A 19765-nucleotide genomic window follows, 5' to 3' on the forward strand; every position below is an offset into this window, starting at 1 on the left:
TGCCATTTCATCAGGAGCTCTACATTACAAATCAGCAAATTTTCTCATCTTAAAAAAGATTTTTTATGTAAACGAAACTGCTATTTACACTGTTTTCCTTAGTATGGCCAGAAATGACATAGTAGTTCTGTTTTCAAGGGAAAGTGGAAACCTCATTTAAGTACATGGCTAACTTTGCACTGGTGAAAGTCCCTCAAAAGAATCTTAAGCTGCCACATTTATTTCGTTTCACAGGTCAACACGGATTATTCATGCCTCTGCTCTGGTATATGAAGCATTTTTTTAATCCAAAGAGGTTTCATAAAAGAATTATACAATTGTATTCCATCCTTCGGGTCACTTCGTATGGGATTTTGTTTCAAATATCAGCCCATAATTAATAGATTTAGGGACTTTTATGTCATATGCTTGCTGATAATTTTCATACTTTGTAATGAACAGTTCCAGTTATTGAGAACATTTACAGATTACATAACATTAAACAAAATTTTATTAAGAAATTTAATTAAGTACATATAAATATAAAATATAATCACCATTTACAATTATTGCTCTGTATTTAAAAACAAACAAAATATCTGCAACAGAGTACAAGAAAAGACGACTTCGTAACATTCTGTAAAAAGGAATAAAAATGTCATATGCTTTTTTGACTTAAGTCTTTTTTAATGTGGCTCAACTTGACCAGAGTATCTAACAGTTTGTTCTAACAGAAGCCACTTAACAGCTATATACAGTTCAAATACAATTAAATAATAATTAGAATAATAGGAAATAATATCTGAAGAGTTTCCGAAGGAAATATTTAAGTTAAAATTGGTTACATTTGTAAAGTCAATTATATATATATATCTTATAAAGAAACCACACAATCTGTAACAGTAACAAAACAAATACATCCCTCAAGCCTATTTATCACTGCGTATTTGTATATAAATAATATTTTCTTATTGTTTGTGTTGGTTCAGTGCAGTTCTTTTAAGCACATCAAGATTGCAAACGTCCAATTATTATCAGTGATGATCTTCTGAAATAGTAGTGAATACGAAAATTATGCCGTTTCATGCACAGTGGTTGGCAACTCCCACACAGTATAATTTTGTTTCTAAAAATGAAATAAATAAAGCTTTAGTTACCTACGGGGTGACTATTTTGTGTGTGGTAGGTAAACTGTCCTCATAGGAATCATAGTATTACCTAAGTGGTTGTGTGCTCCTGGACAGCGCTAATCCACTTTCGCAGCATTGTCACTGTCTTGCTCACTGGATGGGATGTAGCTCAGGTCCTCTCCGCCTGTGGCAGGTTTCAGCTGATCTGCGGAAACATCCAGAGTGGGGTCAATCTGGCCGTCACTTTTGTGCAGTTGTTGAGAAGAGTGGTGAGCACCTGCACGATGTGGGTGGTGGTGATGCCTCGTGCCCTGGCCACCATTGTGGTGATGCTCACCGTTTTCCTCCTTCGTGTATGCTTTTTTGTGCTGAACATTGAGGATGTCGTGTTTAAATGTGTCTGTAGACTTCGAGTTTTCCTTTAGCTTATAGTATTTACACAGGGTATTCAGTTTTTCTTCTGTATAGTACTCTGCCATTTCGGCTTCTTGGAGTAAGTTTTTGATTGTTTCTTTTTCAAAATTATCTGTGCGTACATATTTGTCGTCCGATTCAGTTATGCTGTCCTGCCTTTCACCTTCCTCCTCGTTTTCTTCGTTGTCCGTGTTTTTCTTGATGAGGACTAGGACCCTCTCGTTCTCCGTCGAGTCTTGGTTTTCGCTGTCAGGAGACCTTTCTTCATTGCTCTCTACCATCCAGCCGAGGCTCGTTCGGCCATCGGTGTTTCTGTTGGGCGTTTCACCCTCCAGAGGGGACGGGTACTGAAGCATGCCATCCAAGATATCGTTCCCTGTGCTGCAGGTACTGCAGCTGCAGTTTTGAATTATCTGAACCATCTTCTCCATTGTTTTCTCTTGACAGGTCAGTGTGAACTGAAAAAGAGAAATATGCATGAGTAATTTCAGTGAAAGGGCGAAACATAATTTGTGATTTATATCGGAGTCCTGGCAATTCGACAATTTGTGTAAAACTCTGAACATAGTTAAGGAATAAACATTTGCGACGAACAGCATATTTTTGGTTCAAACGCTATCGATGAGTTTATAACCAATATCAAATGTAACGAAGACGAAGACAGAAATGATATTCGGATATTAAAGAAAGATTACGTAGTTTTGGCAGAGTATATTACAGGTCTATCAAACATTCTCCTTGAGACGCGTGCTTTTCGTTCACCAATGTATTCCTTAGGTCTCATTAGCAGTGTGGAAGAAGTAAGGTATACGAAGAGGAGCAGCTGTATGAGACTAATTATACGGGTATTACTAATAGTTAACATTCATTAAACTGTTACGTGATGTTGTGCTTAAACATGATATAAACCACGGTAATAAAATCAGTAGGAAAGCCGCAAAATAAAAGAAAAAAAATAAATAGCTGGGGTTTATCTGCTCTAGGTTGCTTAAGAAAATGGCTCTGAGCACTATGGGACTTAACATCTGTGGTCATCAGTCCCCTAGAACTTAGATCTACTTAAACCTAACTAACCTAAGGACATCACACACATCCATGCCCGAGGCAGGATTCAAACCTGCAACCGTAGCAGTCTCGCGGTTCCGGACTGAGCGCCTAGAACCGCTAGACCACCGCGGCCGGCGCAAGTTGCTTAAGATCTATGACGCCGTTGATCAGGAAAGACAGAAGATCATGGCTTGGATGTCCGGTTGACGATCAGGGTGTTAGAAAAACAGCATAAGCTACGATTGGACAAACGCGAAGAAGGCATCGGCCGTGGATTTTTCGAAAGAACCATCCCGGGATGCCTCTATACTGATAACTGCCCCTGAATAACAACAGGAACGAACATTGTTACTTACAATACTGCAGGCCGAAACTTTGGTCGTTGACTGAAGATAAGCTGATATTTTGTACATGAAGTTGTTAATAAGGTATCATGGATAACACAGAGTTTGCTATACTTTAAATACTCCTTATGAAAAATGATCCCGCACTATTATTAGGCTCTCAACAGCGGGGAAAATAGTGAATGCACGTACTTGGGTGAACAATAAACGCCATCGTTACTGGTATTCGTTAATATGCTTTTGTAGTCAGCTGGAAGTCACTTTCTTTGTTGTTCTCGCAGTCAAAGCCGCAGCGATCCTGCGGAATGTTCCGATAAAACTCATTGAGAGAAAGGGGCGGGTGCATCGACGCAGAGGATGATAAAATATGTGTTGTGGATCTGTGGAAATTAGTCATTGTGCTGCAGAAACTGGTCTGCCAAAGGTATGGTGTTAAATTGACATAATAATTCGGCTCATCCACACTCAGTGTTAATCACCTTAAAAATCTGATCACATTAAAACAATCATTTGACGAACAAGCTTCTATCTTCAGACACACATCATTACAAGAACCAGAATACGTCAATGAAAAAAGCAAAATCTAGTCCATAACAACAAAGCAGTAAATTTTTCAAACTAAACTGTCTTCGTTATCCCCCCCCCCCTCCTTTTTTTTGTACGAATGGATTTGTGCTTCTGTTTGTTGAGGTATTCCGATTTCTTGTCATGTTGTGTGTCTGACAGTGGAAGTTTGTTCTTCCGAAAGGCAACAGTTTGAATGTGATCATCCTCGAAGGTGATTACATTATTAGTGTGATTGAGGAGAATCACTTTTTTTTAAATTGATGAATTAGAACCGCAACCTCGCTTTCATGCTGCTATGGATGGTGTTATCATTTAATTTTACTGGACTCGCCGTTCTTATAGTAAATCTATGGCCACCATTCCAAATCGATTGCTTCAGATGAAAGCACCTTTGTAAAGAATAAACTCATTTTTTTATAATAAAAATTGGTTCTGATGAACACAACAGACACTATCGGCCAATAAATAATATTGCTTGACATTATCTATCCGTTTCCACATAAATATATTTACGTGCACTTACTTTATCACCTTTTTTGTGTAACTTAAGTTTTCGTGGTAGGTTTCCCTTTTACAATTCGAATCGCCGATTTCGTCCACATTTATGGTATGCAGAAGGGTTTGGCCAGAAATGAAAGTGGCGTAAGTGAGAGCGCTAGATGACCAAGTGTTTAGAAGAAAAGTATCAGTTCTTGAGTGGGTCGATTGAAGCATGAGCCATTTGTGTGAGCAGAGTTACCAGGCAGCGGTTGGCGCAGCGGAGAGAGTACAGAACGGTAATCCGAAAGTGTGGGATCGAGTTCCTATGTGAAAACAATTTTTTATTCTTTTCACTTTTTACGTTACGTACACTGCAAATAAACCGAATTACTGCACAATACACTGCAGTTATTCATATTTACATAAAAGGCACGAGAAGGAAAGGCAAAGGAAAACTCGGGATTGCTAATAAATTTACAGGAAGGAATTGTAAGGTGTACCCGAGAACTTCGTGATAAAATTACATACTTATCTTACGTTTAAGTTGATGATTTAAGCGCTCTGGTGCGATATATGTTGCCCACGTTATAAACGCCGCTTTTTTACAGTAACAAGTTTGTTTTAAAGTTTGCATAGAAGAAAAACTTTGTTTACTTTCGTGAAAGGTTTCCTCTTATCGCACAATTTGGCAGAAAACCACACGTAACGCGGCATTTCGCCAAATATTGGCAAGTATCGCTGGTGATGTGCAATGTTATGTGCTTTGATACGGACTTCTCGGGATGTATTTTGTTTATCACGCTCGGTGGACCGATTTTACCTGCGCCCGGAAATTATTGTCAGAGCGCAGCTACCGAAGGCTGCTCGAGGATCAAAACTTAACTAACGGAAAACGAAGTTCTGTATACTTCTTTTACACTCCATTTTTTGAATGCTATTTGGAGAATCGGTGTGGGTGCTGTTAGTAAAACCCTGTCTTGGAAATTTATTTGCAATCCCAAATTTTCCTTTCCTTTACCTTTTCATGGCTTCTATGAAAATATTAATGAATACAACATACTGAGCATTATTTCGGATTATTTACAGCGTAAGTAACGTAAAATCTGAAAATAAAAGGAACAAAAAACAGTTTTCTTATAGGGACTCCATTCCACGACCCTCAGATTACCATCTGTACTTTTTCCGCTGAGCCAACCACTACCTGGTAACGCAAATGGTTCATTTCCCGGACGACCCACGTCAAAAATATTTTTTTTCTAAACGCTTGGCCATCTGGATCTCCCACTTCTCTCACTTTCTTTTTTGGCCAAGTCCTGCATATAGCATACATTTGGACGAAATCTGTGATGACGAGCAGGCGCGGTCCCGTTGTTAGAAATTATCCCCAACGTTACTAGCATCTATTGGAAGAGATTGTTATTCACGGTGACAATCACTGTCCAGTTACATTAAAATGACCACCTGTCAGAAGTCTGAATAACCAGCCTTTGCAGCAAGACGTGCAGGAAGATACCGCTCAGATAAACCAAGGGGCTACCAACTGTGTCTCCTCAACGAACGTTCAGCCAACGTTGCTGCGTACGGGTCTCCGCTGCAGGCACCTGATTCATGCACCGAGGTTGACTGCTGTTCATCTGCAACGAACGCAACTGAACGTGCACTGAGTGGCAACAGATGGCCTTTTCAGGTGATCCACGTTTTATGCTCGATTAGACAGATGGCTGTTTACGCGTACGGCGTGAAACATCTGAAAGCGAACAGCGTGCGACAATCGCCGGTAGGGTCCAGGCTGGAGAAGGGAGCATTAAGGTCTGGAGAATGTTTTCGTGCCATCCCCTAGGAGATCTTGTCATTTTGGATGGCACAATGGATTAACACAAGTATGCATCTATTCTTGGGGACCGTGTCCATCCCTACATGTAGTTTGTTTTTTTGCCGCGCAGGATTAGCCGGGCGGTCTAAGGCGCTGCAGTCATGGACCGTGCGGCTGGTCCCGGCAGGGGTTCGAGTCCTCCCTCGGGCATGGGTGTGTATGTGTTTGTCCTTAGGATAATTTAGGTTAAGTAGTGTGTAAGCTTTGGGACTGATGACCTTAGCAGTTAAGTCCCATAAGATTTCACAGATATTTGAACATTTGTAGTTTGTTTTACCTTGACACGATGGCATGTGCCAGCAGGACAATGCAACGTGTCACATAGCTCGAAGTACACTGCGTGATTGAAAAGCACCACAATGGGTTTAGTGTTCTCCCCTGGCCACCAAACTCCCCGGATTTAACCCCAAACGAGAATCTATGGGACCATCTCGATCTGGTTGTTCATGCCATAAATCCTCACCCGAGAAATCTAGCGCAGCTGTCCACGCCACTGGAGTCGGTACGGCTCCCCATCCCAGTCGGTACCTTTTTAGGAAAGTTTTTTGAAACAACTGAGGATTTAAATCGTTACACGAGGTCGTATACCTCAATTCTGATAAGTAGTGTTACTTAAAATATGTTTTTAATAACTGTTAATTAACTAAGCATTGATAAAGACCGATCAATAATTCTTGCTTTAATATCACCGCCAGCAGACATCGAGATGGATGCAGATGAGCTGGTGTACATGGAGGGCGCACGCGAAGCGTGGCATGGCCAGGGACGCAGCATCTGGCGTGTAGCGGTCAGTTGCGATAGGGCTGACCAACAGTTCGTACGTTGGTTCAAATGGTTCAAATGGCTCTGAGCACTTTGGGACTTAACTGCTGAGGTCATCAGTCCCCTAGACTTAGAACTACTTGAACCTAACTAACCTAAGGACATCACACACATCCACTCCCGAGGCAGGATCCGAACCTGCGACTGTAGCGGTCGCGCGGTTCCAGACTGTAGCGCCTAGAACCTCTGGGCCATTCCGGCCGACGTTCTTACGTTGATTCCAACTACCTCGGACCTGGCCTTTCGCCTGCTGTCGTGCTCTGTTTCGGCGTACTAGTGTCAGTCGTTCGCGCCGGTCACGTTTGTGTTGATCTCCGTGCTGATCTCTACCAGGCGTTCGGACTCCCTGCTGCCCCCACAGATTGACTCGCACGTCGTGTTTCGTTCCGTCTTCCGGCGTTCAGATTCTGGGCTTCGTTATCGAGTCACTGTCGGCTCATACAGTTTCACTAGAGAACCTGGCAAAGCTTGGCAATTGCTAAATACACTAAGCGATCAAAAGTATCCAGACACCTCCGAAATCATACGGTTTCAATATTAGGTGCATGGTGCTGCAACTTACTGCCGGATACTCCATATCAGCGACCTCTGTAGTCATTAGACAGCGTGAGAGAGCAGAATGGGGCGCTCCACGGAACTCACGGATTTCGAACGTGGTCAGGTGATCGGGTGTCACTTGTGTCGTACGTCTGTACGCGAGATTTCCACACTCCTCAACATCCCTAGGTCCCCTATTTCCGATGTGATAGCGAAGTGGAAACGTGAAGGGACACATACAGCACAAAAGCGTACAGGCCGACCTCGTCTGTTGACTGACAGAGACCGCCGACAGTTGAAGAGGGTCGTAATGTGTAATAGGCAGACATCTATCCAGACCACTACACAGGACTCGAACCTTCGGCGGGAGTGGTCGCGTAATCCGTAACACAGCGCCTCAAACCGCGCGGCCAATCCGCGCGGCGCACGTGTTCATAATACACGGACTGTGGCTGAGAGGTTACACGACAATAACATCCATGTAATCAACTGGCCTGCACAGAGTTCTGACCTGAACCCTACAGAACACCTTTGGGATGTTTTGGAATGCCGACTTCATGCCAGGCCTCACCGACCGACATCGATACCTCTCCTCAGTGCAGCACTCCGTGAAGAATGGGCCGCCGTTCCCCAGGAAACCTTCCAGCACCTGACTAAATGTATGCCTGCGAGAGTGGAAGCTGTCATCAAGGCTAAGGGTTGGCCAACACCATATTGAATTCCAACATTACCGAAGGAGGACGCCACGAACTTGTAAGTCATTTTCAGCCAGGTGTCTGGATACTTTTGATCACATAGTGTATGTAAGGGAATTGGAGATATGTCCTAAATTCCTACTCCCCCCCCCCCTCCCTCTGACATCTCCTCCTCTTCCCTCTCTTGTGCACTTCCTCCTCCTCTCTCCTCTTCTCCTCTTTCTTTGACCTTGAACTTGCTTATTGTTACTGCCAATGAAACCTTGATTGAGAATTGAAGCCGGCCGGAGTGGCCGTGCGGTTCTAGGCCCTTCAGTTTGGAACCGCGTGACCGCTACGGTCGCAAGTTCGAATCCTGCCTCGGGCAAGGATGTGTGTGATGTCCTTAGGTTAGTTAGGTTTAAGTAGTTCTAAGTTCTAGGGGACTGATGACCTCAGATGTTAAGTCCCATAGTGCTCAGAGCAATTTGAACCATTTTGAGAATTGAAGACGCTTAAAACAAATGGGAAAATCGGTTTGGATCATTGGTATACAGGGCATGAGAGACGTCTCTTGCTTCTGGATCTGAGGATAGTATCTTCAATGACAGTATTTTGCATAGTTTTATTCTGCAAAGGCCTAGGATTTCAAGGTTTCAAGTGATTCAGTCTCCATAGTAGTATTCTAATCGGAAGCCAATAAAACTATCGTGTTTTCCACTAAAACCGACTGTGAGAATGAAAACGTAACAGTACATTTTCGCAGCACAGCGTAACACATTTTCTTTCTCGCATACTTGTTTAAAAAGCATATAGCCTATGTCTGTCTGAATGTTTATTAGAGTACCACGTAAAAATCTAAAGTAAGAAGGTCAAGAACTTCTCGACATTTTTGCTGACAACTTGTCCATATTACATATTATACACGAGGGCTATTCGGAAAGTAAGGTCCTATCGATCGCGAAATGGAAACCACTGTGAAATTCAAAAATGTTTTATTTGAAACAGTTAGCAAGACCTTCCACCTACTTCCCTACATAGTTGCCGTTCAGACATTTCTCGTGGCGTTGTACTAACTTTCCAATGCTCTCGTCACAGAAGGCAGCCGCCTGTGCTTTCCGGCTGGCCTACAGCTCGTTGTCTGTGCCAATATGTTATCTTCATAGCCAGCGGTTCATGTGAGCAGAAACGAAACTCAGTGGGAGCCAATTACGGGCTATATTGTTGGTAATCAAACACATCCCATCGAAAACGTTGCAGGAGCATCTTCATTGCCCCTGCAGAGTGCGGGTGGCAATTGTCATGAAGAAGGAAATGCATGGCGGTCGTGTTAGGTGGGTTGAATAGCTTCAAGCGAAATCTCTCACCAAACCCTCACACTTGGCAGGAGAAACTTGTTTCTATGCATCTTTACGTGCAAACTGTGCGCTCAAAACTGAAAAGAGCGACGTCACGCGATCGGCCGGCATACTAGAGACACTGTCCAACACATCTGTGCAAAGTTTCATTGGATTTTTACTGTCGTTTCCATTTCGCGATCGATCGGACTTCGCTTTCCGAATGGTCCTCGAAAATATGTGCATACGAGGGCTATTCGGAAAGAAAGTTCCGATCGGCCACTAAATGGAAACCACGGTGAAAATGGTATGAAGCTTTGCACATGTGTGTTGGACAGTGTTTCTGTCGATCGCGTACGTCGTTCTTTTCCGTTCTGAGCGAACGGTGAACACTTGAAGATGCCTAGAGATTAGTGTCTCCCGCCAAGTAGTAGCGCCTGGAGAGAGATTTCGCCTGATGCCATGCAGCCCACATAACACGACTGTCATACAGTTTCTTCTTCATGGCAATCCTTGGCCGCACTGTGAAGGGGCAATGAAGATGCTCTTGCACAATTTTCCATGGGAAGTGTTTGATCACCCGCAATACAGCTCGTAATTGGTCCCCACAGAGTTTTATCTCTGGTCACATGAACTGCTGGCTACGAAGACAACGTTTTGGCACAAACAACGAGCTGGCACAGGCGGCTGCCTGCTATGACAAGAAAGTTGGTACAACGCTACAACAAATGTCAAAGTCGTAGCGAAGTGGCTGGCAGGTGTAGCCAATTGTTGCAAATAAACCATTCTTGATTTTAACAGTGGTTTCCATATCGCCTCCAATCAGAGCTTACTTTCCGAATAGCCCTCGCATTATATTAAGTTGGTGCATAAGTTCGAAGCGTTTTTCCATAAGTTTAATAAATACAACAAATACACATAACACAGACTTTAGTTATCAATAATATATTCTCCTTCACTATTTACAACAGTCTGTCAATGTCAGGACAACTTTTCGATTTCTCGACTAGGAATCACATAGTTTTGAGACGAAGAACTCGTCGATCCATTTTCGGAGTGAATTTCCTTGAAGGTTGTTCGATGGTGAGCGGAAAAGGTGAAAATCTGAGGGTCCAAGGTCAGGTGAATCAGGTGGGTGCGGAATTTCTTCTCAAGCCAACCCCTGTATAGTGTTTTATGTCAGTCTAGCAGAATGCCGGCGGGCGTTACCATGGAGCAGCATCACTTCACACAGTCTTCCTGATCTCATTCTCGGACAGCGTCTGCAAGATGCCTCAGTTGTTGGCAATAAATGTTAGCAGTGATGGTTACACTTCAGACAAGCAATTCGTAGTACACCACACCACCGCTGTTCCACCAGACACATAACATAATCTTTTGTGGCTGCGCGCATGTCATAAAGACACCATTTCTGGTCAGCAGTAACGATGCAGAATAGCAATGGTCGGTGTTGTTCACGAGCCCACTGATGACGAGCGAGCAGAGATGTACATATGGCCACCCACTGATGTTGTGGTATTGGCTTAAAGCATCCAGTACCCATATACTCGAGTTTTGAACCTTCACCATTGCTAGCAACCATAGCATGATGATGGATTGTTCACAGTTCATCACATTCGCCATTTCTGCAGTACACGGTGGATTAAATACGTTTACAGGATTTTCATCAGGTTCCGAAAGTCTTCCTGAACGAGGAGAGTCACTAATGTCAAAACTATCCTCCTTAAAACGAGAAAACTATTTTCTTGCCGTGCGCTGTCCAATGGCATTATTCCCATACACGGCGCAAATGTTTCTATCTGTCTCCGCTGCTGTCACCCCTCTGCTGAACTGAAACAGATGAATATGTCGGAAATGTTCCCATTTCTCCACTTGGCACTGCATTTTCTTGCATATGCAGCGCCACTCACAATCTCAAAATGACAACATGTAAACTCAAATAGCAACAGTGAACTAGAAATAAAAAATAAAAATCGATAAATAAAACAAAAACGCTAAGAACTTATGCACCGAGCTAAAATGTATTAAAAAATATAGCCTATGTCCATCAAGGTGTCTATATGGGAATGTTGTGTAAAAATTTGAATTAAATGAGTCAAGAACTTTTCCAGATTTTTGCCAACAACATGTCCCCTTGATATGGTGTATATCTATTTATACGCCATATATATTTTTAAAAAATGTAGCCTACGTCAGTCCGAAAAATTATGAGAACATCGTGTGAAAATATGAAGTAGATCAGTCAATAACTTTTCAAGATTTTTGGTAACATCGATTTGTGTTCATGTAGCAGTAGAGATTTGTGCTGACAGCGACGGTTCGCAGTGTTGTCACGCCTTGTGCGTATATAAAACTCGCAATACCTGGACTAGACAAATCCAGTTTCAGTTTCATAATCCTCCGATCAAGAGAAATCGTTTGATATGCAACAAAATCTCTTAGAATTTTATTTTTCTAGTGATTTTTGTGTTTGTATGCCCACCCAGTCCCTATCAATATATGTTTTATAAACATGATTTGCATGCGAACAGAACCGGTAATTTTTGAGGGACTCCGTCATTTGGCCATCAGCTTAACTTAAAATTATATGAAACTTAATATCATTTATAAGGCTGGTCGTAATTCTGAAGTACGGCTTCTTTATTTTTATTTGTTATTTATAAAGTTAATAGTGACACAAATGTAATATGATACTGCACTGCTGGACAACCAACGACCAGAAGATAGGTGTATCCACAGGAGTTGGAGATTGTACTTTGTTAGCGTAGGCTGGTATTAACGTCATTTGAAATAAACATAATGCTGTGTCCCTCCTACAAGAGAGCAACCTGAAGCCAGCCACACACCAGTGTCCCGCAGGTGGCCATGCTACAGACATCGTCAGCCATAACAGGCAAAAGCGCCTGTTGCCAAACACCGATCTGCACTCGCCTCGTGTGTTGACAAACGTTCAAGACAACAACAGGCCGACTTGGCCACGGCGTCTGCGGCAGCGCCGTCAAGAAAGGCGCCAGCTCCACTCCCAGCAGAGCACGCTTCCACAACCACAGTACTATTTTCCTACGCGACGCCACATACTCGGTAGCTGGGCGCGCCGTATCCATGTGCAGTGACAGTATTTAGGCCGGCATGCAACCACGGAATGGGGGTTGAACCCCTCTACCATCCTCCACACCTACAACAAATCCTTAATCTGTCCCATCCTACGTTATGCCAGTCCCGCCTGGATATCCGCCCCCCCCCTCCCAAATTCTATAAGTCCCTCCCGCACTCTGACTTGCCTTGTGTATACGCTTCCCGTTCCCCACTCGGATCCTCTACGATCTGATTCCTTTCCCCCATCTGCTCCTATTCCTTGAACATATCCTCTACACCTCCCGCCACCTTGATCCCCCTCATCCCCTGGTTGCTCCTCTCCTCTCCAGCCCCCACCTTCACCACTGTGTCCCCCCTACCCTCCACCTCTACACCCTTCATCTCCTTTCCCAAGGTGTCTTCCGTCGACTCCCCCTCCTGGATGATGCCCTCTCTCCCTCCATTTATCCCTTCTATCAAGTGTGATCCTCATCTGCCCCTCCCTTCCTCTGTCCTTTTTACAGGCTCCCTCTCCCCCCTTCCATCCTGTTTTTTCTCCACCTACCCTCTCTCTGCCTCCCTTTTGCTCTCCCCTCCACTGCCTTTCCCACTCCCTCTAGCGTCCGCCCACCCCCTTTTTTTCTATGTCCCATCCCTCCATTGGCTCCCCCCTTTTTTTCTTTTCCTCTCCTACCCCCTTTTCCCCTTCATCGTTCCGCCCCCCCCCCCCCCATATGCCTCCGTGTCACCTCTACAGTGCTGGTTTAAGTGAGTGTTCAGTGTTGTGCGCCCCCCGTCAGTGTTGCAAACAGCCACCATACCGTCGCTAGTTGTGTTTTTATCTCATGCGAACAGAAACCAGACTGTTGCCGTGTTTTTTTAATTGTGCATGTCTCCTTCCTGTGTGTCTTCATCCGCATCGTTCATGCCGTGATTTTGTATTTTTCGTTCCGCCAATTTCCACCATTTTATTGTTTTTAACGAAGTCACCGTTTTATCGCCTTTTTATCTATTGTTTGTTGTCTCACCATTATTTGTTTAACTTTTCTCTCAGCTGTAGAGCAACGTATTAAGCTGCTGTCAGCCCGCCCCTCCCCAGGTGGGAGGAATCGGAAATCAATAAAGGAAAAAAAAAAAAAAACACGGAATGGCAGTTCGGTCTCAGCTATCGAATCAGTTTTTCCTTCGAGTTCTCTGGCCCGGCGCCGATCACAGTAGAGGACTATCAATCACATCTCTCACTAAGGATCCATCGTCGAACAGGCGCCGTGCTGTGTTTAACTTCTAATTTCTACCGAGCTTACGGCAGTGACTACTTCTTAAGACTTGGCCTTACGCCAAGTAAGTGGACGTTGTCTTTCTTTGCCGAGGTCAAGACAAATTGTGTTATTAACTCTAGAACATTCCATGTGAATCTGGACTTGAGCATTTTTGTTACTCACTTTGGCCTTCAGCCACTTAAACACCGTTTGCCTTCCTTGAGGGGCTCATAGTACCAAACGAACTTTCATATGTATGTAACTTAATACTTCACGAAGGAGACTTGCGTTTATGAATATGTAATAAACTTGTTCCGCATTGTTTACCTGGTCTGTGTTCGCATTGTGCCTCAACAGGCGCGCACCCTATCACCTGGGTACATGTGAGTACGAAGCAACTGTACCTTAGCAAAATACCGTTCCCATATTATAGGACAGGGGATCTACCCGCCTTATGGCTAAATACACGCTTCAGTCACATTAATGCGATTACCGCCTCTGTTCGACGTCAACGTGCAGTAACCATCACAGACAGCAGGTTGCAGCACTAGCAGTGGATGATATACACTGATACGCCAAAACATTGCGACCACTGCCCACTCTGCCTCCTGGTGGCGTAGCATGCAGGTGACGCAGTAAGGAAAGTATGTGACCCGAAGAGAGACGGATGGGGGATTACCCTTGCGAAGATATGAGCTGCAAATGGAGAAATCCACTGAGATAAGCGACTTTGCGGAAGGGAGATAATTATTACGCAGAGCCTGTGAACGAGTGTCTCGAAAACGGCGAAGCTGGTCGGATGTTCATGCTGCTGGCGTGAGCATCTACGGAAAGTGGTAGGAGGGCAGTGAAACTACCACTAGGCACTAAGTGGTTGGACGTCCACGACTTTACAAAACGTGGGGCTTGGAGGCTTCTCCGCTCTGCAAAGAAGGATGGATGGAAATATGTGGCGCCTCTGGCGAAAGAGCACAATGCCGGTGGTAGCACACCATTCGACGCACATTGTTGAACAAGGGGCTTCGCAGCACACGACCCCTGTGTGTTTACATGTTGGCCCAGCGACATCATCAACTACTGTTGTAGTGGGCTCGGGATGATCGAGATTGAACCGTGTATCACTGGAAACGTGTCGGCTCATCGGATGAATCACGTTTTTGCTACACCAGGTCGATGGTCGTCTCCACAAACGCCGTCATACATGCGAACTGCTACTCGAAACGTGCCACGGGCGCAGGCTGGTGGGAGCACTATTATGCTATGGTACACATTCTCCTGCGCCTGTGTGGGACCTTTCGTAGTATTCGAAGACACGAGGTCAGCTGCGAATCATCTGCGTCTCTTCATGCTTGATGTCTACCCTGACGACGATGCCATCTGTTAGCAGTATAAGCGTCCGTTTATTGAAACCAGCATCGTGTGTCTTAGCCACCAGATTCGCTTAATGTCGATCCGATAGTTCCCATCTGGGTCGCTATCGAGCGCCATCACCGAGTACACAAATCAGCGCCCAGTTATTTATGAGAAATTAGATGACTTGTACATAGACACCAGGTGCCACATACCTCCACGAATAAACCAAAGAACTGGTACTCAGAATCGGTGATAGATTGCGTTACAAAGATGGCCCAAGAAGCTACACTACTGGACATTAAAATTGCTACATCACGAAGATGACGTGCTACAGATGCGAAATTTAACCGACAGGAAGAAGATGCTGTGATACGCAAATGATTAGCTTTTCAGAGCATTCACACAAGGTTGGCGCCGGTGGTCACACCTACAACGTGCTGACATGAGGAAAGTTTCCAACCGATTTCTCATACACAAACAGCAGTTAATCGGTGTTTCCTGGTGAAACGTTTTTGTGATGCCTCGTGTAAGGAGGAGAAATGCGTACCATCACGTTTCCGACTTTTATAAAGGTCGGATTGTAGCCTATCGCGATTGCGGTTTATCGTATCGCGACAGTGCTGCTCGCGTTGGTCGAGATCCAATGATTGTTAGCAGAATATGGAATCGGTGGGTTCAGGAGGGTAATACAAAACGCCGTGCTGTATCCCAACGGCCTCGTATCACTAGCAGTCGATATGACAGGCATCTTATCCGCATGGCTGTAACACATCGTGCAGCCACGTCTCGATCCCTGAGTCAACAGATGGGGACGTTTGCAAGACAACAACCATCTGCACGAACAGTTCGACGACGTTTGCAGCAGCATGGACTATCAGCTCGGATACCGTGGCTGCGGTTACCCTTGACGCTGCATCACAAACAGGAGCGCCTGCGATGATGTACCCAACGACGAACCTGGGTGCACGAATGGCAAAACGTCATTTTTTCGGATGAATCGAGGTTCTGTTTACAGCATCATGATGGTCGCATCCGTGTTTGGCGACATCGCGGTGAACGCACATTGGAAGCGTGTATTCGTCATCGGCATACTGGCGTATCACCCGGCGTGATGGTATGGGGTGCCATTGGTTACACGTCTCGGTCACCTCTTGTTTGCATTGACGGCACTTTGAGCAGTGGACGTTACATTTCAGATGTGTTACTACCCTCGCGCGACTACTACGGTCGCAGGTTCGAATCCTGCCTCGGGCATGGATGTGTGTGGTGTCCTTGGGTTAGTTAGGTTTAAGTAGTTCTAAGTTCTAGGGGACTGATGACCACAGATGTTAAGTCCCATAGTGCTCACAGCCATTTTTTGTTACGACCCGTGGCACTACCCTTCATTCGATCCCTGTGAAACCCTACATTTCAGCAGGATAATATACGACCGCATGTTGCAGGTCCTGTACGGGCCTTTCTGAATACAGAAAATGTTCGACTGCTGCCCTGGCCAGCACATTCTCCAGATCTATCACCAACTGAAAACGTCTGGTCAATGGTGGCCGAGCAACTGGCTCGTCACAATATGCCAGTCACTACTCTTGATGAACTGTGGTATCTTGTGTAAACTGCATGGGCAGCTGTACCTGTACACGCCATCCAGACTCTGTTTGACTCAATGTCCAGGCGTATCAAGGCCGTTATTACGGCCAGAGGTGGTTGTTCTGGGTACTGATTTCTCAGGATCTATGCACTGAAATTGCGTGGAAATGTAATCAGATGTCAGTTCTAGTATAATATATTTGTCCAATGAATACCCGTTTATCATCTGCATTTCTTCTTGGTGTATCAATTTTAATGGCCAGAAGTGTAGTAAGCAGGTGGTCCTAATATTTTGACACGACATTGTATAAAGCATGTTGGGATGACGCGGATAAAAGCGCAGTGGTTACCATTAGAGACGGGTCGTTCGCGAACTAACGGTTCACCAAGATGAACGGAACGAGCGAGGAACGAATTCTAAGGAACGATCTTTAATAGTTCACATCGGTAGTGGCTTTCTACCATTAGTTCCTGGGAACAGGAAGGGGTCGGTCTTCTTCCCGAACGGCACGTCGGTCGGTCTCGTTCCAGCATGTCTCGGTCTCGGTCTCGCTCGGTCGGACTCGTCCTTCGCGTGGCCGATCGTCGCAGTTCCATTGCCGACTGCTCACAGTTAGTTCAGTATCGAGTTGCTGTTCGTTTCGTTCGCTTCGCACATCCATTAGAGATCTGTTTCAAACCATTTTTGAACTCTGAACTTTTGGTTCTGTTTGTATTTTATTCAGCGTTCACGACCGGTAATTAAAATGTATTTTATAATTACGTAAATTACATAAAAATTACGTTTTCTGTAATACACACATCTTTTCAGGTAACAAAACATTTTATCAGCTTACTTCACTATTTCGATAAACAGCAGAAGAAAAACTTGTAAAAAGGCAAGATTTTTTGTTATTATACATGCAAAAGACGTCGGCACGGCACACACGAGTGGCCATTTCCCGCCTTTTTTTGATCAAAGGTAAAATAGCATATTCATTTTTATGGAAGGCAGAACGACTTACAACCGAATGAAGCCCGCGCTTCCTAATCGAGTGTATTGTATCACGTTTTGTAAAGAGAATATGACAACTCCCACAATATTATTTCAGTGGTACAGGGTGGCGCACGAAAAATCGGCCCCGAGTACTAGACTGCTCATTGCCGCTTACCAATCGTCATCTATTGTTTCGAAGTTGTCGGCATTAGCTTATTTGTTATTTCTTCATTGCCTAATTATTACATGTTTACCTATTCTGCTCGTAGCGGTCAACAAATCGTGCGTAATTGGCGAGCAGTTTGTACTCGGTGCCGGTTTTTCGTGCGCCATCTGATATTATTTCACTGCGATCAGCCACCTATCGCTACAGTTGGCTAAACGAGATGTCTTGCAGAATCACGAAAATTACAAGTGTGTGAGAATTCTGTTATGAATAAAAGCTCTGTACTCCAGGAGGGAGGCAAGTTCCCCTCTTGGCGCCTTTCATCTTCAGTTACCTATGCTTCTAATTTTCAATTTTTCATAAGAACCACATACCCAGTACAATGAACAGTGAGCGAGTAAAAATGAACGCTTCCCAAAAAAGAGCGATCACCAGTGAACTAGTTCCCAAGGATGAACGACTTTGCCCATCTCTAGTTTCCATAATGCGGGACCGGTGCAATTTATCTGACGTCCAAAAGGCATGATCATTGGCTTACGGGCCAAGGATGGAAGCACTACCGAAGTGGCTAAGTATGTGAAGTGGTCGCATGCTGTCGCGGTTAAAGTACGTCATGCACCGCAAAACAGCGCTGTCCAAAAGCGGTGCAGAGACAATTGTGGTGCACCGCAAGCCATGGATGACAGGGTTGAAAGACTGCTACGGAGATGTGTACGTGCGAGCAGACGTGTAACTGTTCAGCAACTGACTGTCCAGATTAACCAAGAGGCTACCAGCAGTGTTCCTCAATGGCTGTTCAGTGAACGTTGATGCGTATTCGCCTCTGCAACAAGCGCCTGATTCGTACATCCGTGCTGTCTGCTGTCCATCGACAGGGAAGGCTGGAAACTGCACGTCAGTATCGCAACTGGACGTCCACTGAATGCGACAGGTGGTCTTTTCAGATGAATCGCACTCTAGGCTCCATCGTACAGATGGCCGTTAGCGTGTTCGACATCAAATGCTTGACACCAAACAACTTGCAACAATCGTCGGAATGGTCCCAGCCAAAGGCGTTCCTCTAGAGATCTTGTCGTTCTGGAAGGCGCAATGGATCAATACAAGTATGCATTTATCCTTGGAGACCATGTCAAGCCCTACATTCACTTTGTTTTTCCTTAGTACAATGACATCTACTAGCAGAAGGATGCAGCGTGTCACACAGCTCACAGTGTATGTGCGTGGTTCGAGGAGCACCAGTATGCGTTAACCGTACTCCTCTGGCCACCAGACTCCCCGGATTTACACTACTGGCCATTAAAATTACTACACCAAGAAGAAATGCAGATGATAAACGGGTATTCGTTGGACAAATATATTATACTAGAACTGACATGTGATTACATTTTCACGCAATTTGTGTGCATAGATCCTGAGAAATCGGTACCCAGAACAACCACCTCTGGCCGTAATAACGGCCTTGATACGCCTGGGCATTGAGTCAAACAGAGCCTGGATAGCGTGTACAGGTACAGCTGCCCATGCAACTTCAACTCGACACCACAGTAGTGACTGGCGTATTGTGACGAGCCAGTTGCCACCATTGACCAGACGCTTTTAATTGGTGAGAGATCTGGAGAATGTGCTGGCCAGGGCAGCAGTCAAACATGTTCTGTATCTAGAAAGGCAAGTACAGGACCTGCAACACGCGGTCGTGCATTATCCTGCTGAAATGTAGGGTTTCGCAAGGATCGAATGAAGGGTAGAGACACGGGTCGTAACGCATCTAAAATGTAACGTCCACTGTTCAAAGTGCCGTCAATGCGAACAAGAGGTGACCGAGACGTGTAACCAATGGCGCCCCATACCATCACGCCGGGTGATACACTAATACACGCTTCCAATGTGCGTTCACGCGATGTCGCCAAACACGGATGCGACCATCATGATGCTGTAAACAGAACCTGGATTCATCCGAAAAAATGACGTTTTGCCACGTGCACCCAGGTTCGTCGTTGAGTGCACCATCGCAGGCCTCCTGTCTGTGATGCAGCGTCAAGGGTAACCGCAGCCACGGTATCCGAGCTGATAGTCCATGCTGCTGTAAACGTCGTCGAACTGTTCGTGCATATGGTTGTTGTCTTGCAAACGTCCCCATCTGTTGACTCA

At 44.8% G+C, this 19765-nt stretch overlaps 1 protein-coding gene across 1 annotated transcript in view; it reads right to left on the minus strand.

The window, feature by feature from the left end:
• Nucleotides 1-472: 472 nt before the first annotated feature.
• LOC124722239 overlaps nt 473-19765 on the minus strand; it is a 357025-nt gene continuing 337732 nt past the window's right edge. The window contains exon 4 of the mRNA XM_047247430.1: nt 473-1981. Coding sequence (XP_047103386.1) covers nt 1226-1981 — 756 coding nt within the window. The 3' untranslated portion in view covers nt 473-1225. The remainder of the gene's footprint in view (nt 1982-19765) is intronic.

The sequence above is a fragment of the Schistocerca piceifrons genome, chromosome X (genome assembly GCF_021461385.2).
Source record: "Schistocerca piceifrons isolate TAMUIC-IGC-003096 chromosome X, iqSchPice1.1, whole genome shotgun sequence".
Lineage (NCBI taxonomy): Eukaryota > Metazoa > Arthropoda > Insecta > Orthoptera > Acrididae > Schistocerca > Schistocerca piceifrons.